This window comes from Chelonia mydas, chromosome 4 (genome assembly GCF_015237465.2).
Source record: "Chelonia mydas isolate rCheMyd1 chromosome 4, rCheMyd1.pri.v2, whole genome shotgun sequence".
In the NCBI taxonomy this organism is placed as follows: domain Eukaryota; kingdom Metazoa; phylum Chordata; order Testudines; family Cheloniidae; genus Chelonia; species Chelonia mydas.
In genome coordinates, this window is record NC_057852.1 from 43,770,903 (window position 1) to 43,794,820 (window position 23,918).

The following is a 23,918-nucleotide window of genomic DNA, read 5'->3' on the forward strand; positions in this document are numbered from 1 at the left end:
GCAGAAGTAGGTTGATTAAAATGGAGTTTTGTCTCAGGATAAATATCTCTCATTATAGAATTAAAATGGCCTTGCTTTAAAATTTAGGTTCCCATTTAGCCATCGTTCTATGTGTGGAACTTCCATTGCAGTTGGGCCAAGATGTGCATATGGAGCAGTCACAGAATCAGGCTTATAGGGTGAAATCCTGGCACCACTGAAGTCAGAGGCAAAACTCCTATTGACTTCAATGGGGTCAGGAGTTCACCCCACAATTTTTTAAAAATGTTTTATGTTTAGCTCAGCAACCTCTCACTCCACCTGTTTCTAGCCTAATTATCCTTAGAATATTTGAAATTCTACAGTGGCTAGTGCAAAAAATTTTCCTTAGCAAAGCCTCCTATGCCCTTGTTTTTACCAAAAATAAAATGATATTTACCCGAATACATATAGGAATACAGACCCAAATTCATATTCCAGTGGTTACATGAGCTCCTAAATTTCACTCTGCTGTTGTTTAACTTTACTTTTCACTTCTTATGAACACATGAGAAATCGCACCAATCTCAGACTTATCTCCCAGCTGATTGCTACGTGCTCAGGCTAAGTAACAATTCTCAGTTTTTTTTCCATATATTTGGAATAATTTCCAAATATCTTTATTGTTTTTATTTTCTGTTTTCACTTTTAGTGTGGGGGGAGGGAAGAAGTGGATTGTACCTACCTCACCTTTTAGGAATGTTGTGAGGACTAATTAGTTAATATTTAAATACATTTTGAAGATGAAGAGTGCTGTATTAATTCTAAATATTGTTAATATTGTTGCTAGTTTCTCACCATTAATCTGGCTCACTTTTCATTTAGCCCTATGGCTTCCTCACTAACAAAGCAGTTTATTGCCTTGTAATAGGTGCTCCAATCTGTAATGAAATATCATCCCCAATTATAAATATCATTAGGGCAAATCTTTATTCAGTACTGACTCAAGCAAAAATCTCCATCAAGTTAAAGGAGATTTGCTTGAGTAAAAGCTGAGTGAGAACTTCAGGTTTAGGCCCACTGTAATTATTATTTCAGAAGTTGTTTTAAATAGAGCTGATTGGTCACTGTATGCAATAATTCTGTGATTGTAAAAAATGAAGTATAGAAATTGTAGAAATTGAACTGTAGAAATGAAGGATCTCAGAAGATATGAGAGTTATTCTATTATCACCAATTTATGTGCTGATATTAATGCACCGATTCTTCTACTTCTCTTCTAGGACTCTCGACGTACAACCAAATCGAGTAACTGTTGGTGGCATTAGATCGCTAGAGCCAATACTTCAAAGGAGAGGACAGGTGGAAAGTCATGATTTTGTGGGTTGTATAATGGAGTTTGCAGTCAATGGACGTCCTCTGGAACCCAGCCAGGCTTTGGCAGCTCAAGGAATCTTAGATCGGTATGTCAGCTATACATAGTATCTGATAATATATATAATAAAGGAAAGTGATATGAGAGTTAAATGTTAATTAATTCAAATGCCTGTGAATATGAGTATACAATATACTATCAAATGTAAAGGACCAAGGAAGAATCTAAATTTGCAAATAATATTATGCAGCAATCAGAGTTTGCAGAAACCTAATTCCAATTTTCCACAAAGCAGCAACAGTACATTTCTGCTACTATTTATTATTTTTGTTGTCCAGCAGTCTGAAATAAAGTAGCTCTTTTAAAAAAATTCCAGGTAAATTCCACCTGGATTTGACTATAGTGGTATGGTTCACTAACCTTGACTTTTTGTTTTTTCCCAAATGTCTGTTCTCTCACTTTCCCAGTCAAATATCACTGAATTTCCCCGATACGATCTCCTTTTGTGAATGCTGTTTTAGAAATGATTGATTAGCTGATCAATTGTTTTTTCATCTCACTGTTTGACATTATAGTTATAGCAACAGTATGGCTTGCAAGCCCACAGTTGCTAGTTCATCTTTCCCCTTTTCACCTCCCAAGCTTGTGTTGTTTCTTATGGCACGAGATTTCCTGAGCTTCTGTAGCTGAAAATGTCAATTTCAATAACATTCTCCTAGAAAACAGCATCTTGGGACATGCCAACGAAGTAAAACATTGGCTTTGAATTTTGTATCTTTCACCATCCAAGACTTCTGCCTGCCAATCAGGACTTTTCCTTTAGTACCTCGGGCAGTTTAACAATGAAAGATGTCTCCAGGCTTCCTTCGAGATTTACTTGACAGATTCAAAGTTAAAACCACCCTACCCTCCTCCTTTAAAAAGGTTATTATCTAAGAAAATATTGATGGATCTTCAAACTCTTTACATGATGACAAACCTCTACAACAGGGGTTGGCAACCTTTGACACGCGATGCATGAGGGAAATCCGCTGGCAGCATGGGACGGTTTGTTTACCTGCAGAGTCTGCAGGATCGGCCAATCGCAGCTCCCATTGGCCACGGTTCACCGTTCCAGGCCAATGGGGGCTGTGGGAAGCGTCGGCCAGCACATCCCTCAGCCCACCCCACTTCCTGCAGCCCCCATTGGCCTGGAACAGCAAACCGCGACCAGTCGGAGCTGCGATCAGCCAAACCTGCAGGCGCTGCAGGTAAACAAACTGTCCCAGCCAACCAGCGGATTTCCCTGATGGGCCGCGTGCCAAAGATTGCCGATCCTTGCTCTACAATGTATGCATCTGCTTAAAATTTTAGCCATGTAACCTTCTTCACAGACCATAAACTTCAACAGTAATCTTGCACCAGTTCTGAAAACCTCTCAACTAATTTTAACAGTCTCTGTCTTAGGCAAAGATTCAGACTACATTACTCATTTATATCTAAAAACACTACTTTCAATTCAAGTTTGTTACATGGTAGTTCCCTTCCCCATTCCTGTTTCAGATTATATGTACAGTAGGAATATTACAGATCTTTTTTGTATTACATTGTTAGACCAAGAATATGTGTAGACAAAGAATGTGACTGAAAGGAGGTTGAGTGAAAGACCAGAGTACAACTTGAAGTCATAAAATGAAAGATGATCATTTTCATTATTTTTATTGTGTAACCCAAATGTAAGACTGCCATAAAGATATTGTACATGTTTGAGTGCAGTAGTCTTTGAGAAGACTGTTGTTTTTTAAGACATACACGAACACTGATATGTATGCATATGAATATTATTTGAAAATTATACAAGTTAATATCTAATGTGTAGGCATATAAGACAGAGTTTTTGTTTTTCCTCCTAGTTCCCTCTAAAGTCCTCTCTCTTTTCCTAATACTGTAACAACTTGGCACTGAAAACTGGAAACTGTTTCGATATATCAGATTTCTTCAGTCCAGAGAACTTGCCACTATTACTTTTTACTACTTTACAAGAGACTTGAAACAATTCATCCTTGTGGGTTGGGGAGGAAGGGGTGGTATCACTTAAACATATGTGACTCCATCCTAAAGGCTTATTTTGTTTGTTTAAAGTACATACTCCAGTGACTACTCTTTTGATTTGTTTTAGATGCCCTAGATTAGAAGGAGCTTGTGCAATTAGCCCTTGCCAACACGGTGGCACCTGTGTTGATTACTGGTCATGGCAGCAATGTCATTGCAAAGATGGATTGACTGGGAAACACTGTGAAAAATGTATGTAGAAGGCTTAATTATCCTTCTGTTTAATCTACAGTTAATCACACAGTTTAATCAAGTGCAATTGGGTTTTATGTTTAGATGCAATTAACTGTTGTTAAATGATGAAAACATGTCATGCTTGCATTCACTGTTACAATAATTGTGAACAAAAGTGACACATTGACTTTTTGCCCTATCATCACTTTGAATATGGTAGGGAAAAGAAGTTCAAATAAGAAAACACATATATAAATACAAACAAGACCATATTTTTCAAAAAGACCATAATTATGTCTACAATTATTAATTTGCAAACAAATGGCTCTACATAATATAGCTAGGATTGCATAATATAGCAAGCTAATTAATTTGTATTCAGATTTAATATATTTTTGTGATTGCTCTGTGAAAACCATTTCATTCTGTTCATGTCAACCTGCTCTGTTTTCTTACATATTCCATTATTGTATTGATTATTTATATGCTGCTGTCGTGCTAGCTTACAAGAGTTTTGCTGCATCTCTGGTAGGATTTTGAGGCTTTTGCGGTGTAATTAATATTATATATTATTTTATACCAACCTAAAGTGTGCTAGGTATTTTACAAAACAAATGGAACATTGTTCCTGCCCTGAAGAGCACACAGTTTAGTTTTATCCCAAGGACACTGTCCGGAGCAAAGGGAAACAGAGGTATAACAAGAAAGAATTGTAGCTCACAGAGCCAAAATGCCTTCCTTGTTTTCCTTGCTCCCAGGATGTCTTACTTGATTCCTGCTCTATACTAGCAGTAAGGTAACTCACTCACTCTCTCTCTCTCTCACTCACACTCACACAACACTGCTGGCTCAGCTGCAGTGGCCAAAGAGTATACGGTTGAAGCCAAGGCTTCACACACTCCTATTTCTTCCCACCTACTTTACCCCAACAAAAGTATTAGATAAAGCATACTCAACGCTTCCTCCTATATTTGTCCTAGATATTACTGCCGATACTGCCTTATCATTAGAAGGCAAAGGACGTCTTGACTACCACATGAGCCGGAATAAGAAACGAGAGTACATGATGAAATATGGCACTAAAGGTGCCATCTTGGAGCCTCTGAGTGTGAACCATTTGGAAGTGAAATTCAGGACAAGGAGTGAGAATGGAATTTTAATTCATATCCAGGAAAGCAGCAATTACACTACTGTGAAGGTAGGATTAAAGCTAATGCTGACTTGATTTGATTGGACTGCCTGCTGTGTAGTGATCTAAATCACCTCTTCTGTTTCCCTTGTCTTTTTCTTTATAAAATATTACAGCTTTGACTACTGCAAGGCGCTATTCCAGTATCTTTCATCTTCTCAGCGATTCTTTCATTATTTTCCAAGATATCAGAAGGTCTTATTGGTTTTGTCTCTAATCAGTTTTGTCTCTAATCAGTTTTGTCTAGACTCCAAGTAATGTCTACTTTAAGGCCAGCGTGAACATATTTGTTGCCATATTTGTTAACACTACTAAGTTGCATTCTAATGTGCAAACCTTTTTCCTATTGGCATTTTATGTTGTTTCTTCAGACACTCCCCCACCACCCTGTCAGACTACCAAACACAAGCCAACAAGTTTTCATGAATTCATACTAACACAATACACACCAGACAATCTTATTTCATATCCATAAAGTCACTCTTCTTGGGAGTTTATCTTCTTCACCAGAATGGAGATGTTAAAAAGGCAAACATTACATGATTCTGAGATGTGCCGCTAAATCAGTGCTTTAAGCTCCATGCAGTTTTTTCCAAGTGTTTAGCCCTAAATAAGTTACCTTTCTCAAGAGAAACTGATGGGTTCAGTCCCTGGCTATGACTCAATCCACTTAGTCATAATTCTAAATGAGTACAGCAGTGATGTTGGCAAACCTCTTTATTGGATAGATGCAAGCTCCAAGTTTCCTTGACTACTGGAATTCTTTCAATTTTTTTCCCAACATTTAGAGTAACTCCTACATAAGACCACATTTTCTGTTCCTGAGCCAGCATGGATATTGTCTGCTTGCCTGGTTTCCATTCCTACCAGGAGTTCACAACTTTTCTGACAAAAAGGACTGCATTATCAACTTCCAAAAACCCCATAATCAGTACTTCATTTGCATATAATTTTACAGCATTATTGTATAAAAAACAAATTCATTAAAACATATTTATTTTTATTTGCATTTTCCTTGTTAGATGAATAAAAATTGATAGCTTTTTGTTGCCTAACAATGAAAAGCTGCGGGTAGCTACTTTGCCCTCACCCTATATGTACAGAAAGAGAGCAGTAGTCAGGAGCCATATTTTATGCATCCCTAGCTGCAAGTTGTGCCCCTTGATTCATAACATCTGAGGAGATCTTGTTTTCAATTCTGCAAACTTGGCCTAGTGAAGACTAACTTGATAGGAATAAATAAAATGCTTAAATTTTGCCTACAGTGGAAATTTGGCAGGCGACCTCCGTAAGCATGATAAAAAAAGACAAAGTAGGCTTTGGTGGTTAAAGTGCTAGCGGCTTGTTTACACTAGAACGCCCATCATTTTTAGCAGTGGTGAAGCTACAGCATGGGTGCAGGCAGCAACAATGCACCCCAGCAGCTTCCAAGATGGGGGTCATCATCTGAAGCTGTAGGCGGAAAAGAGCTATTTCCCCTTCAAAGGGGGTTTCCCCCCCTCACCAGCCCTTCTCCCTCTTGTGAGAGCTGGCTTCCTTGTAGAGGGGAGAAGGAGGATGTAGCTGAGAGTGAGTAAGGCAGGAGCTCTGTGGAAGTCCATAGTCTCCTGTGCAACAGAGGGGAGGACTTACAAGCCTACGCACCACTACTGACCAGCAGATCTACTCTTCCATCCCTGGGATTAGAGTAGGGCTGTTCTTTGTTTATTTGTTTGGGGTAGGGGGTTGATTGGGGTTTTTTTGGGGGAGGGAGGGGTTTGGGTTTTTGTTTTTGCTGGTCTGTTGTATACATATGGTGCTAGTTGCCTTTTGGAGACCGGAAAGGAATTTTTCCCTCATTGGCAGATTGATCAGGGTGGGGTGGAGGCTTTTTTTTTTTCCTTCCCACAGCAGCCCAGGGACCTGATGGATAGGACCATAGGTATGATTCAAGTTTTCACAACTTGGCAGGTGCCCAGTGTAGGCACCATCCGATGGTTTATCAGTTCCCTGATAAACTGGAATTGGAAGTTTAGGGGAAGTCATCGCCTAAAGAAGCTGAGGAATAGGGTTGGGGCTCCCAATCTCTAATACAGTGGGGAGAAAAACCCCTTTCCTAATCCTTCAGTCCTCATATGAAGGGAGGGTGGTGAGTTCCCAGCCAGAGGCTGGGGACCAGCTGTGGAAGGGTGAGGGGGGGGGGGCTTCTAACAAGTGGAACAGATTAGGGGAGGAATGATGACCTGCCTTATATGATTTATTGCTGGATAGTTCCCAGATGAGTTAATAAAGTTGCATTCTCATTAAACCACATTCCTTGTATCTTGTCTGTCTTCCTGCCTGTCCGGGGCAATGAGAGATTTTCAGAACCCCTTCATGAAAATGCAGTCTGAGGATCGTTTCTGTAGTATTATCAGGCCTTGCTTTTCTCAGTGTGGAAAAGTCAGAGCTTGAGATCAAATCATAAATCCAGCTCTTCCTTCTGGTAGTATGATGCCCTATGTACCATGGCCAAAATTATCAATCTTGTTGGCCTGAGTTTAGAGGCCCATTGACTTCACTGAGAGTTGTGAATTCTCAGCACTTCTGAAAGTCACGCCACTTATTTGAGTGCTTAATTTTTGTAATCTGAGTCTGAATATTTTGGCCCACCTTCAGAATTATTTGGTTACTTGATTTGTGTGGCTTGTTAACATATTTGAGCAGTAAGATATTAAGCATATGGAAAAGTGGTAAAAATCTGAATGTTTCAATACTAGAACATGTTATAATTAAGCTACAGTACCTAAATCACACCTGCTTTACTCCATTTTACCTATTACAACTCACTGATTTAAATGGAACTACAACAGGATAAAACTGAAGTAACACAGTGATGAATCAGGACCATCAAGATTGCAAGTATTTTCGTTTAGAAAAAAGTTGGAGAATTCGGTGAGCTTTCATAATTAGGTTTCTCTTTGTGACTCAGAGGGCTCTTTAATGTAGGAGATGAAGGCATAATAAGATCCAGTGGCTCAAAGTTGAAGCTAGACAAATTCATACTGGAAATAAGTAAAAAGGGGAGGGGGAACAGTTTGGGTAATTAATCACTGAAGCAATTTATAAAGGGATATGATGGATTCTCCATCACTTGAAGTCTATAAATTAAGATTTGTTGTCTTTTCACAAGATCTGTTCTAGCTCAGTCAGAAATGATGGGATAAATGCAGCAGTTACTAGGTGAAATTGTATAGCCTGTATCATACAGGAGATCAAATGATCATTATGGTCCTTTATCCCAGATGTGCAGGAAGAAAGATAAGATGCGAGAGATGTGGTTTAATTGACTTTGTTAACTCATCTGGGAAGTATCCAGCAATGAATCATACAGTGCAGGTCATTGTTCCTTCCTTAATCATTTCCACCTATTTGAAAGCTGCCATCAGCCCTCCAAATCTGGTCGCATCCCATTGCTGGGACTGAGCCTTGCTCCTCTGTATGAGGATAATGAGGCGGGGAGAGTGGGTTGTGTCCTCGTACCAGACGTTAGGATCTGCAACCCCTGTTCTGCAGCTTCTTTAGGGCATTCCTCTCTCTAGTTCCACTTCCAATTCTGGTTCATCTGGGAACTAGACCTATGGAACGAGTACCTGCATCAGACACCTGCCAAAATGAGGATCTAGCAATTCATTTGGCTGCCTCCAGTCCACCACCCAACCAGGTTCCCAGATAGTTAACAATTCCTTCCCTAACAGTGGTTAAAAATATGCCTGGTCCCTGACTTCCCACTTTACATACCTTCAGCCATTGTCAACCTGTGGTGCCACTCCCATATCCTCTGCTGTAGTATTTCTCCCTCCCCCCACCCCAAAGAGGTCCTTGACCTGCCTTAAATCTCTCTTAACCTTCGTGATTAAGTCAGCCCACCTATAAAATCCCAAATTGTTTTCTCCTTATGCACAGAATTCATGTCTAGTGGCTGCTCGTGGCTGCCAAAGAGTATAAGAGGTGAAATGCCATGCCAACACAAAACCGCATTCCTTGCTCCTGAAAATTGGCTTAAAAAGTAAAACTAGCCATTCACACCATTGAACTCTGATTCTCAACCAGGGGCTGCATGTACATCTTGTGTGCAGTTGAATGCCAACAACCAACTGCCTGTACCCGTCCGTCCCCTATTCCCTGTTAGGTAGGGTGACCAGACGCCCTGTTTTTAAAGGACAGTCCCGTATTTAAGCCCTCCTGCAGGTGTCTTGACTTTTTCTTAAAAATGGGCAAATTGTCCCATATTTTCTGTCTCCCCACATCAGTACTGACAGGTCCTGTTGCTGGCTGGATCCCTGCTCGCCAGCTGCTCGCTGACTAGTGGTGAGAGGAGGGTCCAGCAGCTGACGATGGGGGTGGGTGTGCGAGGCTGGTGGTGGGGCAAAGCTGAAGCGCATGGGACCGGCTGATCCTCCTGCTGGTCTGTCAGCACAGCTCCCCTCTACCTGCTAGATCTCGGGCCAGCAGGGCCCTTCCCTCCATCCCATTTCAAGCTGGCACTGGCTGCGAGCTGCGGTGGCTGGTGAGTGCGGGCAGGTGCCAGGCGGCAGCTGGTTATGTGTCGCCTCTGCTGCCCATGCATTGGCCATTTATGTGCTCTCCCACTCGCTATCCTCTCCCTACTTTGCCCCTTTGCCCCTCCCCGAGCCCCGCTGCTCCTCCATATCCCGCCTGGTGGGACGCGTCCCATTCCCAGCACTGTACAGAGAACCAGCCCCTGGTCAGAGTGCTCAGTTCACTAACAGCCTGGCCGGCAGGCTCCTTTCTTCCCCCACTGCCTCTGGCTGGGCCGGTGCCTTGGGAAAGCTCAAGACCCTCCAGCCCGGTGCACTGGCCAGGAGGAGCGGAGCCCTGTGAGTGCCAGAGCCCCCTACAGCGCTGGCACGGGGAAGCCTCTCTGGCCCTCAGCTAAGCTCTGGAGTGGTGGGGGGAAGTGATTTCCAGCCTGTTTGTGTCCTGACCCTGCAGGCTCCATGGAAGCACCCTCTTCACCTCCCCCCCATACACACTGCCCTGGGTCCTGCCCCCTGGGAGCACGGGGCTGCTCCATCCCCTAGACTCCCTTCTCTGCTGAGCCACCTCTTTGGCCAGGTTCGCTGAAGCCCCTGCAGTGAGGGTCCCTGGGTTGTGGTGCACAATTCATCCTTAGGGCTTACCCCATTGCTGCCCATGCTGTAGCCAGGGGTCAGAAGGCGGCTGGGTTATGTCCATGGCCAGCAGCCCGGAAGTGTTAATGGCCTTTCAGCACTGTGCGGGCAGGAAGGGGCAAGCTGCTTCCAGCCACAGGGGAGCGGGGATTAGGAGAGAGGAGATGAGCTCTGCAAAGACACGGGCCAGGTCATCCCTCCCTACCCTCCCCTGTAACTGGAAGCAGCTCCTGTCCCTTCCCTCCCACACAGTGCCAAAAGGCTACTGCTGTCCACATTCTGGCAGAAAAATGGGGAGGGGGGCATGTGTTGCCTTGGGAACGTGCGGCGCCAGGTACCATGAGAGGCAAGTCTGTCCCGGGGGCCCAGCCAGGCATGGAGGACAGATATTGCCAGGCAGGGAGAGTTGGGTTGGCGGTTCTCTCCCCCCATTCCCCCGTGTGAGAGAGATCTATGGGAGTGTGGATGTGTCACCTCTCGTGTGTGTTTGTGTGTGTGTGTGGCCCCTCCCCATGTGAACCCTAAAGTCTTAAAGATAAGGTAAATAAAAAGAATCCAACTACACAATATTTCTTTTTAAGAGGGGCTCAGTCAACTTGATGTTAATTTGGACGTTTGTACTGCATAGTTCTGATTGATTGCCGTTGGACTTGCTTGAATATGAATAATTTTACTAGGTGCCTCGTATTCAGCATAAGGAAATATGGTCACCCTACTGTTGGGTCGCAGATGTCGCTCGCTGCTCCAATCTTGAATGAGCGTGAGCCAAATGCACTAGTAGGAATCCCATCATTGTAGGCCCCATTCTCAAGACTGCTACAAACTGGAATTTTGTGAAGTGTCTCCTCTCGCACTGAAGAAAGAGATGCCTATCCCCAGGCAACTACTGTGTAAGCCCTTAATACCATGACTGGGCTAATCCCTGCCTCACCATTCTCTTGCAGCTCTCTGGACTCACCTTGCCCTCCCTGATCTGTTTTTGACATCCTCACGGTCCAGATGACCTATTGCTCCCCTCACTTTATGTCCCTGAACTCCAAAGCCCTACCAAAAGTATCCCTTAATGACCCAGGCATCATTCACTGGCTCTAAATGCTCCAAAAATACCATCAGGAATGCAGCATTTAACAAGGACACTGGCTGGCCGCACTGGCATATCTGATGAAGAACTCAAACTCAAAGAATCTCTATACTGGTGGGTCGTTGAGGATCCTCCCTAGGGCCTTTGGATTGAAACCAGATCACTACCAACGTCCTAACCAAAAACCCACTGCAGGATCTGGGTAACCTTTTGTCCTGCAGCAAAATACAGTGTCTGATAAGCGACCGGCAATGGTTGATTATGCCAGCCCACCATGCAATAGTGACAGTACCTGATCTTCAAGAATGGGCCAAATCATAGGCACACTTACCCTCATCTGAAATTGATTAAATCCCCTGAAACCCCAACATATGACTTAGGTGCTACAGATCTCTGCATTAAACCAAGAGTAGTCATGAGCCATGGTTCCAAAGGGCCAGCTGCATCTCGTCAGGTTCCTTGTTTGCCAAGTCTCAATTTCTGTCCACCTGTAATCAAGACAAAGTCTTGGCTATGCTGTTTTCAATCGTGGGCACATGTTTGCAGTAAAACAAATATTATAAGTTAAACGCTTCAGGGCAGGTATCTCACTGGCCTCATCACTCTGAGTGATTGGAGGGCATATACTATCACCAGGTTGTCATGCCAGAACTGCACTCTTTTGTTCACGAATCTTTCCCACAAATCATCACTGCAACTAAAAACGGAAAGCAAAATACTTAGATGTAAAAGAATAAAAAGCTGTTTGTTCAGTAAAGGGAACTCTTAGGCTATTAACAGTGCATCTAGATGATCATCTTTTGGATTCTGTTTGTTTTTGCTTAGCTGTTCATGTTTTTCTTTATAGCTCATTTGCCAGTCTCATTACCATTTAAATAAAACCCAGAAATGGGATCGTTCAGAGTGTTATCAGCACAAACCATTTGTTTTGAGTTTAGAAATATGGTGTGGTTCAAGGAACTAGGAGCCACACTCCTTTTTCCAGATTGAAGAAGTCACAATCCAGCCTTGTCACTGGAAATTTTATATTTTATATATGCCAGTATTATGTTATTTATGTGTCTGTTACCATTGGCCACATGGAATTTTAAAGAAAAATAAACAGTCCTTAAGGGTAATAAATCACTAGGGAATGTATTGGTTGTTGGCAGGTAGAAGAATTATGTAATGTGGCATTAAAAATTACAGTTCTGGGGTTTAGTATTTCAGTGGGCATTGAAAATGTTGGGTCATATGATTTTTTTCTTTTTGCATAATCGACAAATAAAAGGCAAACTCTTCGGTCTCCATTCCACTTCATCTTTAAAAGACCAAATAACAAAAGTTAAGAACTAATTGAAATATAGCAGAGTGCAAAACTTCACATCATGTAAAAACCACATATTCATTCTAATGAGGTTTTTTAAGAATACTTTTGAATCTAGCAAATGGTGTTGGTTTTGTTATTACAGTCTATGTGACTGACATTCCAAATGTGGGATTCTTTTTATATTGAGGGGTAGTTCAGACATATGCCACCTGGGTTTGCAAAGACAAAAGCACCCTTTCTATTTTTGCAGATCTTTATTAAAGACATTCTAAATCAAACATTTTCTGATACTCTGATTTGCTGTGAAGTTTTCTAAAAAGGTATCCATTAACTATCAGACTTATCTGTCAGACATAATCTATCAGACTTATCAGGTATATCTTGAAAATGAACTTGACCCAAGTGGCAAAATATGCTGGATACGTTCTAGTCCTTTGAGCAGTCATTCATTTCAAACTGCTGCCAAGACATGTGCATGTTCTGACAGCTGTGATGGGGATCTAATCTGTAAGACCCAAACTCTTCAGCCTGCATCATGCATTATTTCTTTCATGAAGATAGAATACTCGTGTGCTTAACAATTTCTAGAAACTGGAGCAGTAGCATCATGCTACCCAGTGCTTCACCTCACACTTCTGATTGGGTAACTTTATTCTTCATGGAAATAACTGTTTACGGAATTATGTTTACGGAAACTTCATAAATGCTATCAGTGTCTATACTTCTTCGAGTGCTTGCTTCGAGTGAGACAAGGAAAATTGAACCATCTTGTTATGCATGTGTCTAAACTGAGTAATCAGATGATTTTGTTGCTTTTTCCTCATCCCTTCTGCTCCTAGCTGACTGTTACTCTTACTTGCTGTCAAAATGAAAATTAGATGCATGCTCTTTGGGGCAAGGGAAGTGTCTGTTCTGAAAAGCACCTCGCCACTTGTAATAAAAAAGAAGCACTTGGAAATGCTTGCGCAAAAACATGGTTTGTTCAATGGACCTCAGAGCATTTGATCCGTGAACTTCTAAGGGAATATCAGTCAGACACCAATCAGTTTGGCAAAGACAAACATTTTTTCAAGGAAAAATTGTTCACCATTTTGAATTTCTTCAACAAGAACATATAAGATACTATTGACTATATCCAACTATCTTACTTTGTACCAGAAATGATGACTTTATGTAGTGCCCATATCATGTGTATTCTCTGTATATTAATGCAAAATAATTTGGTTTTAAAAGAAAAAAATGTGGAATCTCACTAAAGGCAAATTCAGGTGGCTTCATACATTAGGGGCATTTATTTGTGTGACTAAAATGGTCATTGCTTTTTCCCCCTTCCTTTATAACAGTTAAATGATTTGGGTTATAATGATCAAACGGTACCCTGAGCCATTGTGTTTTATTTGTGGTGCATTGTTGTAATTTTAATAATATACCATTTGCCTTTTTCCAATGTCTTTATAGATAAAGAGTGGCAAAGTGCATTACACATCTGATGCTGGAGTTGCTGGGAAAGTGGAGAGGAATATTCCTGAAGTTTACACTGCAGATGGTCAATGGCATTCCCTCCTTATTGAAAAGAATGGATCTGCCACGGTTCTATCCATTGACAAGATCTACAGCAGAGAGATTCTCCTTGTCACACAAGACTTTGGAGGACTTAACGTTCTTACAGTTTCTCTGGGAGGAATCCCACCAAGTCACACTCCCAGAAGCACCGAGACAGGTAAAAAAGAGAATGCACATACACATATGTATATATCTTTTAAAAACATCATCCTGACAGGAGTGAATTATGTAGATATGAAACACTGGTCGATTTACACCTATGACCTCAAGTAGGGGGTCCCGTTTACTAAATGTTTTAAAAAAATATTGTAGGGATTATTACTAGGCCAAATCCTACAGACCCTGAGTCAGGAAAACTTCCATTTCAAATCAATGACAGTTTTTCTTGAGTAGGACTGCAAGATTTGTCCTTTTATTATGTATTTTAATTTGTTTTTGTTTTCAAAGGAATGTGTTTAGTTTTTGAAGGATCAAAAACGCATAATACTGTATGACAGCCTATGTCATTGCCATATTTCTCTTTGTGTCTCTTTAATCTGAGACAGTGAATAAATCTTATTATTTTCCTTATATCAATTGAAATATTCTTACTTTAGTCCAAATCTTGCAAATCCAGGCAAATGTTTTACCCTGGTAAATGAGAATTTTGCCTCAGTAGGGGTTTGGTAAGAACTGCACTATTTGGCCTGTCATTAATGTGATTACAATGATTTCTGCAATTCCAACTTCCTTCTGCTTTATGCTGCTGTCAGAAGTAAATCCTCCTCTTTCTTCATCTGAGAAACAGAAACTAAGTGCAATAAGAAACACCCACTGAACAATGTAAAACTGTTGAGAATAGATCAGTTCCCTTAGAGAGTTAAAGCATCAATATAAGACTCTGATAACAGAACTAGTCAACTTTTTAGCTGATATTCTGCTTGTGATAAGAAAAGATAGACATGATTTTTAACTGCAGACTGTGAGGTATGCTTGGCAGAGCAGACATATGTTTAAAAATCAGTCTTCATATTGAAAACCTGACTAACTCAAAAGATTATCACCAGATAAAGTAATTTTACTGTTGAAAGTTAACACTTCACATTTTTGACAATATCCAACGTAAACAATGACTTCCACTCATGGTGAGTTGATGCAAGATGTGATGTGAAATTGCATGCAGGCCATATCTGACCCCATCCTTTTTTACATACGTGTTTTATGACCAAACTACAGTCTATGCATTAAAAAATAGAGAAATTTGTAGCAAAGCAGGAATAAAGAAAAATGAGGACAGTAACTCCTAACACATTGACTGATGGAGAAATAAACAAATTGTGACAGTCTGGCTTGCATTAGGAATGCACACTCCAAAATCTTTTTCATGTTTTTTAAATATTGGATTACGTTGTGTAGGACTTACCAAAGTTTTACAAAGAGGAGATATAAAACTCTGTGTGAACTCAGTTGTTTGAAAATTTCTGAAGTACTAGGAGAGGCAGACAAAAACATACATGGGGGGCAGTCCAATATTGTAAATCTAATATTGTAAATCCAATAATGCACTGAAACCCAAGTAGACCTGACACAATCACAATTGCTACAGATCATATGTCTGGGAGAAAGAGACCACCAGGAATGAAGCAAGCAAATCCTCCATTTTACTTGGTTCCCAACCTGCACCTAAATCCTCAATTTCCCCTTTATTCAGAAATATAAAAATAGGCAAAAATGAATATTAGAGCAATGATGAAAGACAACACAGCTCTTTCACAAAAGAAACCTATCACTGCCATGGCATAGGAAGAGCATGTGTGTAAAACTTGGCAGTATCCTTAATACAATATGACTCGCATCTCTGATCATAACATATTTGACACTGAAAACAGCTACTCTCTCATTTCTGACATCAGAGTGTGCACAGTCTTTAAAATAGTGTCCTTTGAAATCTAAAGTCAGTCCTGCCATCCAGTGTGCCTTGACTAAATCTGCTATTTCATAGCAGAGTCAATATTCATACCATTTATCTCTATGCTAGGCATCTTTAAAGAGTCCTCCACAATTTATAGCAATGTTAGTATAAATATCTGCAATCTATCACCTCCAACGATAATATTTACACTTGTTGAAACTTTCTCAGACATCAGTAATGAATGAAATGTTTACTCCTCTTTTATTGTTTGTAATTTAAAACTGCTATATTTCATCGTTCGATTGGCGCTCATTTTTTTTTACTTCTTTCTCAAGCATTTTTATTATATTCTATAAGATGCAATTTATTTTGAATAGCTTCCTGCAAACAAGCCATCACAACAATGCATTCTAGAGACAATCAATCCTAAGGAGAAAAGGAAGCTTTTAAAGTGAGATATTAAGTTTTGCTGTGACTCAGGCTATGGCTACACTACAGCCGTGTCACTAAGGTGACCAGATATCCTGATTTTATAGGGACAGTCCCAATTTTTGGCTCTTTTTCTTATATAGGCTCCTGTTACCCCCCACTCCCTGTCCTGATTTCTCACATTTGCTGTCTGGTCACCCTACGTGTCGCTAAAAACCACGCAGTGTAGCTGCTGTTTTTCGGCAGGAGAGAGCGGCAGAGGCGTTGTCTCTCCTGCTGAGAAAGTGCTGTTCACACCGGTGCTTTTCGCCAGTAAAACATTAGTCATTTGGGGGAGTATTTCTTTAACACCCCTGAACGACAGAAGTTTTGCCGATGAAGTGCCAGTGTACACAAACCCTCAGTGACTAAGAGTTGAGGAGAGAGTTCCAGATAGATACTAGTGAAAGAATTATCCTCCAATCACCCTCTAACTTCTGAAAGCTTCAGGGAGGAGACCGAGAGAAAGCCAATATTGGAGTTGTAGAATAGGTATATAGCCGGATATTCAGAGCCAAATTTTCAGACTTCTGCACTTACATAATCTGTGTGTATTACAACAACTGTGTGTGCATTCACAGTAATTAGATGTGTAAATTATGGATTGGTTTGTCTCAAATAGCCATACCATGGAGTAAAGGTCAATGCAAAGCTTTACTGCCTCAAGGATCTGCTGCAAAGGACTGTGTCTTAGGGAAGCACAATCCCTCCCTGAACTCCTGTGTGCACAGAGGAAGAGTACCACTTGCTTCCCACTACTCTGCTCTTGGGAAGACACAACAACCAGGGATAATTTAGCCCTACCTGCTTTCACAATTCTGAAAACCTGGGTCATAGTTAAGAGATGTGTTAGACCCAAACCTGTTCGATTCAGAGGCATGAAGCCATGAACATTCTGCTTCCTAAAGCAATAGAGGTGAGGACTCTGGCTATAGCACAGTGGAATATTTACAGTCTAAAGAGTGGGACATTAGAAAGACTACAGAAAAAATTAATTGCATTAGACAAGCCATGAATTTGTTAAGCCATGAATCAGGACTTTAGCAAAGCCAGGGTCAAGGTAAGGGTGATAGGCAGATTTAAAGATAAGGGAAAAGTCAGAGGGAAAAGAAGGTTTGAGATCTTGGATGACATGAAGATGTGTGGCTTTAGGAATAACCTCTGTTGTAAATTAAGGCTGTAGAGTGAACACATGTTGAAATTCCTTTTGGGTACTTTAAATACTGATTGTCTGAACTATGCTCATGCATATTTTTTACCAGGGAGTGAATTTATAAATTTGATTTTAGTCCAGTGTTTTGGCATATATGCATTCCAGGCAAGATTATGGATGGTTTCCATATGAAGTCATTGGACATAGGAGTCCCAATCGCATAACCATCTCTTTAATTAAAGGGGTCTGTAATCTGATAATGGATTTGGTGAACTTAGAAGTTATATGGGAAGAAAATGTATGCTTCTCCTAAATTCGGCCACTCATTGATTACTCAGTACTTTAGCATAATAATTCTGTTTCCATGAAAAGCAAAATTAGAATAAAGATCTGAAAATATAACCCTTAAACAGCATCTCGATGGGTCACAGCACAGTTTAGAGACTCAGGTGACAGTCACAAAAATATTCATTTGTATTTCAAAGCTCACATCTAATCTTGTCACCAGATGACAGAAATGTGTATGTTTGCAAATGCCTTTTTTAATCTGAAGCTTTTTTTTCTCTTGGTGTGAGCTTTATTTCCAAGCTAAAAAGCTTGTGGCAGATGATTTCCAAGCCGAAAATGGGTCTTGTGCTATACAATGTATGTTTATTTTACATTTAAAAACTGAATTCAAATATTCAAACTTGGGTGCCTACAGCTCCATATTTAGGCACCTTCATAAAAGTGACCTGATTTTTCCGACATACTGGAGGCACTGGGGGCTGTGGGATGATTAGTGTTTTTCTGTGCTTCTGAAAAAAAAAGGCCATTTATTTCATTACGAGATGCCTACACTTGGGATGCAGGTTTGAAAATTTTGACCTAAGCATGTTTTTGTTAACCTGGGATTTTGAACTTGTATTAATAAAACCTCAAGCTCTCTCCAACTCCTTATTTAGCAGACTTTAAAAAAAAGCCTTTTGCAAGATGTTTTGAAATAATTTATAAAGTGACTATTCAAAGACAATAATGTTCAGATAAATTATTTAACTGCTTGCTTGTCATTATCTTCCATCACTCTGTATACAGTATGGGAAAAATATTTATTTTTAAAAAATACCATTAACAGTGTCTAGTAAATGTTGTGCTAGAAGTTCTTTAGAACGATCCTTCTTTATTTAACCTTGCTGTTGCTCCTTAACACTTTTCTCAAAGCAGGTTTCCATGCTTGCTCCATTTGCAGTGATAGTGAGATTTTATCAAAAAGTTCATGAGCAAATGACTCATTAAATATCCCCAGGCAAATAACTACCCAAAGAAAGTAAGTTCTTAAAATTTGAGGCTAAACCTGAGAAGGCAGTGGACCCAATTCTTATGTCAATTACACTGATGCAAAGCTGCAGTAACTCCAGTGAATTCAGTGGATTACTCCAGATTGATATTAGTGTAACTAAGATAATTATCTGTTCACCTAAATGAAACACAAAATATTTTTAAAGCTAAAATTATTGGGACACATTATGCCCTCAGTCACACCCCTGCAATGCTACTGTGCAGGAGACACAGCATACTGATTAAATTGACTTCAGTAAATAAAGGTTATTGTATTCTTGGGTTATCCAAAATGCTGCTTTTAATGTTGGTCCTTTACAAAACTACAGGAACAGTTGCATTATAAGGGTTGAGTATGCACTGTATGGAACTTTTCTACAAATCATACAAATCACCTTGCATATTGTGACTATTCTGTGAGATTCCTTTTTGACACTGAACATTGGAATTTTGTTTTGATTGTGTGGACACTGTCTCTTGAGGTGCCAAAGTGACTGTTGTTCTTTCTCCCTAGGTTTTGATGGCTGTTTTGCCTATGTGAAGTACCGTGGAGAAAGCCTTCCTTTCAGTGGAAAGCACAGCATTGCTACCATATCCAAAACGGACCCCTTTGTGAAGATTGGCTGCCGAGGTCCCAACATTTGTGCCAGCAATCCATGTTGGGGTGAATTAATGTGCATTAACCAGTGGTATGCATATAAATGTGTCCCTCCAGGAGCCTGTGCCTCCAACCCTTGCCAGAATGGTGGCAGCTGTGAACCTGGTGCGCATTCTGGATTTACCTGCAGCTGTCCTGAATCATACACAGGAAGAACATGTGAGACTGTAGTGGCTTGTCTTGGTATCCTGTGTGCCCAGGGGCATGTGTGCAAGGGTGGAATCAATGGAGGACACATATGCGTCCCTCACCTTCACCCGGCTGAGCTCTCTCTGCCACTCTGGGCTGTTCCTGCTATTGTTGGCAGTTGTGCTACAGTTCTTGCCCTGCTTGTCCTTAGCCTGATCCTCTGTAATCAGTGTAGGGGAAAGAAGACAAAAGTGCCAAAGGAGGAGAGGAAAACAAAGGAAAAGAAGAAAAAAGGGAGTGAGAATGTTGCATTTGATGATCCTGACAACATTCCACCCTATGGCGATGACATGACTGTCAGGAAGCAGCCTGAAGGGAACCCTAAACCTGATATAATTGAAAGAGAAAACCCTTACCTCATCTATGATGAGACAGACATACCCCATAATACAGAGACTATACCCAGTGCCCCTCTGGCTTCCCCTGAACCTGAGATAGAGCACTATGACATTGAAAATGCAAGCAGCATTGCTCCTTCAGATGCAGACATCATTCAGCACTACAAGCAGTTCCGGAGTCACACGCCCAAATTCTCTATCCAGAGGCATAGCCCACTAGGCTTTGCAAGGCAGTCCCCAATGCCACTGGGAGCAAGCAGCTTGACTTATCAACCTTCATACAGTCAGGGACTAAGGACAACTTCCTTAAGCCACTCTGCATGCCCTACTCCCAACCCTTTGTCTCGTCACAGCCCTGCTCCATTCTCCAAGTCATCAGCTTTCTACAGAAACAGTCCAGCAAGGGAACTTCATCTGTCAATAAGAGAAGGGAGTCCTTTGGAGATGCACAATGATGTCTGCCAGCCTGGAATTTTTAACTATGCCACTAGACTAGGGAGAAGAAGTAAGAGTCCCCAGACCATGGCAACTCATGGTTCCAGACCAGGAAGTCGCCTAAAGCAACCAATAGGACAGATTCCTCTGGAGACTGCTCCTCCTGTAGGACTCTCTATTGAAGAGGTGGAGAGACTTAACACTCCTCGCCCTAGAAATCCAAGCATCTGTAGTGCTGATCACGGAAGGTCTTCTTCAGAGGAGGACTGCAGAAGGCCACTGTCAAGAACAAGGAATCCAGCTGATGGTATTCCAGCTCCAGAATCATCATCTGATAGTGACTCCCATGAGTCTTTCACTTGCTCAGAAATGGAGTATGATAGAGACAAGCCTATGGTGTACACATCCAGAATACCCAAATTATCTCAAGTCAATGAGTCAGATGCAGATGATGAAGACAATTATGGTGCTAGGCTGAAGCCTAGGAGGTACCCTGGCCGGAGAGCTGAGGGTGGGCCTGTGGGTGCACAAGCAACAACATCTAATATTGCTGAGAACACGTTGCCCATAAAGCTTGGACAGCAAACTGGAAATTTCAACTGGGACAACCTTTTGAACTGGGGTCCAGGTTTTGGACATTATGTGGATGTTTTCAAAGATTTGGCATCACTCCCAGAAAAAGCAGCAGCAGCAAACACAAATGAAGAAAGCAAAGGTGGTACAACAAAGCCCGTTTCCAAAGATGGGGAAGCAGAACAATATGTATAGACTTCATATTCTAGCATTGTCAAAATGCAAAATCATGGAACAGTGAAACCATTGTATGGTTGTAGATAAGTGAAAGTCAGCATTTTAAGCCCAGGCCAGTGTGGTTGGAGGAGACTTTTAAAAATAATAACCATTATGCTGCTGAAACAGACTTAAAACATTTTTAATTTAATTATGCTTGGATGAATTTATTTCTCCTGCATGCATTGTATTTTAAAAACGAGACATTCAGCATGCAGCATTTGAAAAGGGTTTCCTATTTACCATTGTTTGGTTTGTGATTTTTAAATTAATAATGCTTTGATCTGAAAATAAGCTCAGATGTTTTTATTGTGGGGAGTGTGTGTATTGTCTACAACTTAATAACTTGTTTTGCAATGCAAGAGTATTGAGGATTTCATTTCCCTTGAGAGACTCATGTAAGAAGGAGGGTGAATGAAGGAATTACACTATTAGAGTCTCTCAGAAAATGTACTTACCATATCCTGCAATTCCTCTATGTGTAAACTTTAAGGAAGAAATAAGCTTGAGTAATTGCTAGCAACAGTGCTGTAAGTTTTATCCATACCAGAGGTGCTAGAAGCGGCTCAACCTGTCCAGCACTTTAGGATTTTTTTCATTGACAAAGTTGTGTGAGAGCTTCTGAATCACTATGAAATATTTTTGGATTCTTATCCCCCACCCCTGCACTCCCCCACTGCTTCCCCCGGCATGAAATTATTGGAAGTTGTCAGATCAAACAGATAGTATAGCCTACAGAGGCAGCATGTTCTAATGGATTGCAACCAGACTAGATACTAGGAGCTCCTGAGTTCTAATCTCAGCTCAGCCGTGGGTCAAATCATTCAATCTCTCAAGTTTCAGTTGCCCCATCTGTACAGTGGGGGCATGACGATAATAATACTTACTTGCCAGCCTCACAGGGGTGTTGTGAGGATTCATCAGCTAACATCTGTAAAGTGCTTAGATGTCATAAAGCACTCTGATCAGTGTTATAATTATTATTAAAGCACTGCCTTGCCCATGTGACCATTTTCTGCATTACACAAGTTTCTGAGACAGAAACTTTTGAAGAATTATTTATTGTATAAAAAATTATTGCACTCTAGCATTTTGGAGCTGATATGAGAGAAAACTCCTCGCAGATTGACTTACAATAGCTTATTGTTTGTTCCGAATCCCCTAAAATGTGTAGGCTAAATAGAAATTCACAAAACTCTTCATGTGTTCCTGCGGACCTGAAGATCCTATTGTACTGTGTAAAGACTTTTTTTTTACCTAAACTGTGTTTTTGATATCAATATTTTCCTATGCTGAATAGTTTTCTTACTTTCAGGGAAGGTAAGAAAAATACTTTTTTTTTTACATTTGTTACTTATGTAACATCCATATTTTTCACCTTTTGATAAATTTGTAACATACTGTATGCTTTCTACTTGTAAATGCCAATAATAGAATTAAAATATTTATTTAAAAAGTGTAGTGCATATCATTCAAAATACTTCTTATTTGTTACTCTCTTTCTGTTTTCCTCCCTTGATATTCTTTTTACCAGTTCTTCCATGGCAGTGAAGAACATAAGAACAGTGTTGTTGGCCTCAGACATATGCACAGAGTTCTGTCATGGTGAATGACATGTTAATTCATCTCCACTAAGTATTGAGCTATTCCTTTTATTCTGCAGTTTTCATATCTGTGGTGTAGTCAACCAGGGACAGAACCTAAATAATGAGTTAAACTGGCTTTCTATAGGGCTGGTGGGGAGCACAGTGAAAAGTGTCACACACATTTGTTGCGTGGAAGAAATTCGTCACAATGTAGTCAGTCAGCACAAGACCTATGCACCACCTTAAGTCCTGCTTAAGTTTTGTGCTTGTGCCTTTTGCAATGGGGTGCATTTCAACCAGAGTGAGAGCGATTTGCCTCACATGCCGTTATGTCCTTCCGGCATTATAGGAGTGGTATTAATGTTTTTAGACAGGAGAGGCATTCATCTTTTTAGGGAAATGGAAAGGAGGAAGGGTGGGTATCCTTAAAGCTTGGAGAGATGTTCAAAAGAATCCTCTCTCCTTGAATAAAAAAAGCTGCTTTCCACCACATATGCATTTAGACAGATGTCTATTAATAATTTAATGTCCATTTTACATGGTGGTATACTACTTTGGGGTATATGTGTAATAAATAGTTATATGTCTTTATACACACTCATCCATGATTTCCATCTTCATTCAAGTCCCAACCTTTCTGAAGTGTAGGCAATAGGACTGTAAGAGAAAGAAGAATCTTTGGGGAAGTGTTTTTACTGTGCAGTTTTTATATTTATAAAAGAGTAAATCAAACTTTTGAAAACTACTTACATTTAAGTTAGTGAAGGAGAATATAAGCCATGGAAAACTTATTGTGAAAGAATATAAGAATATAGAATATAAACCATGGCTGTTAGTGTGAAAGATGAGGTTGGAGTGAATGATTTGTCAGGATGGACTAGTTGTCTTTTTCTTTTCTTTGGAGAACTTACGCAAATGATAAATAGTTACATATAAAGAATAACAGCTAAAGTTTTCATATGCATTACTGTATTTGTTCTAGATTTATTGGCCATCTTGTGTCTGATCTGACAAAAGAGACTTAACACACTCTTTTGACTAAATACGTTGCTGTTTTCAAGTTGTCACCCAACAATCAGAGCACTCAGCAGAAGATAACAGGCCAGAACAGTACACATTTGTATATAAGTAGTTACATCTGAAATAACAGGAGATCCACAAATGATTTCTCAGTCTGAAAACTTTCTGTAATTAAACATCT

General features: G+C 40.4%; 1 protein-coding gene across 1 annotated transcript in view; it reads left to right on the top strand.

The window, feature by feature from the left end:
- Window positions 1-21,845, top strand: part of FAT4 (FAT atypical cadherin 4) — a 222,443-nt gene extending 200,598 nt beyond the window's left edge. The window contains exons 13-17 of the mRNA XM_007059147.4: window positions 1,242-1,421; window positions 3,492-3,616; window positions 4,579-4,796; window positions 13,789-14,050; window positions 19,237-21,845. Coding sequence (XP_007059209.2) covers window positions 1,242-1,421; window positions 3,492-3,616; window positions 4,579-4,796; window positions 13,789-14,050; window positions 19,237-21,110 — 2,659 coding nt within the window. The 3' untranslated portion in view covers window positions 21,111-21,845. The remainder of the gene's footprint in view (window positions 1-1,241; window positions 1,422-3,491; window positions 3,617-4,578; window positions 4,797-13,788; window positions 14,051-19,236) is intronic.
- The last annotated feature ends 2,073 nt before the right edge of the window (window positions 21,846-23,918 follow it).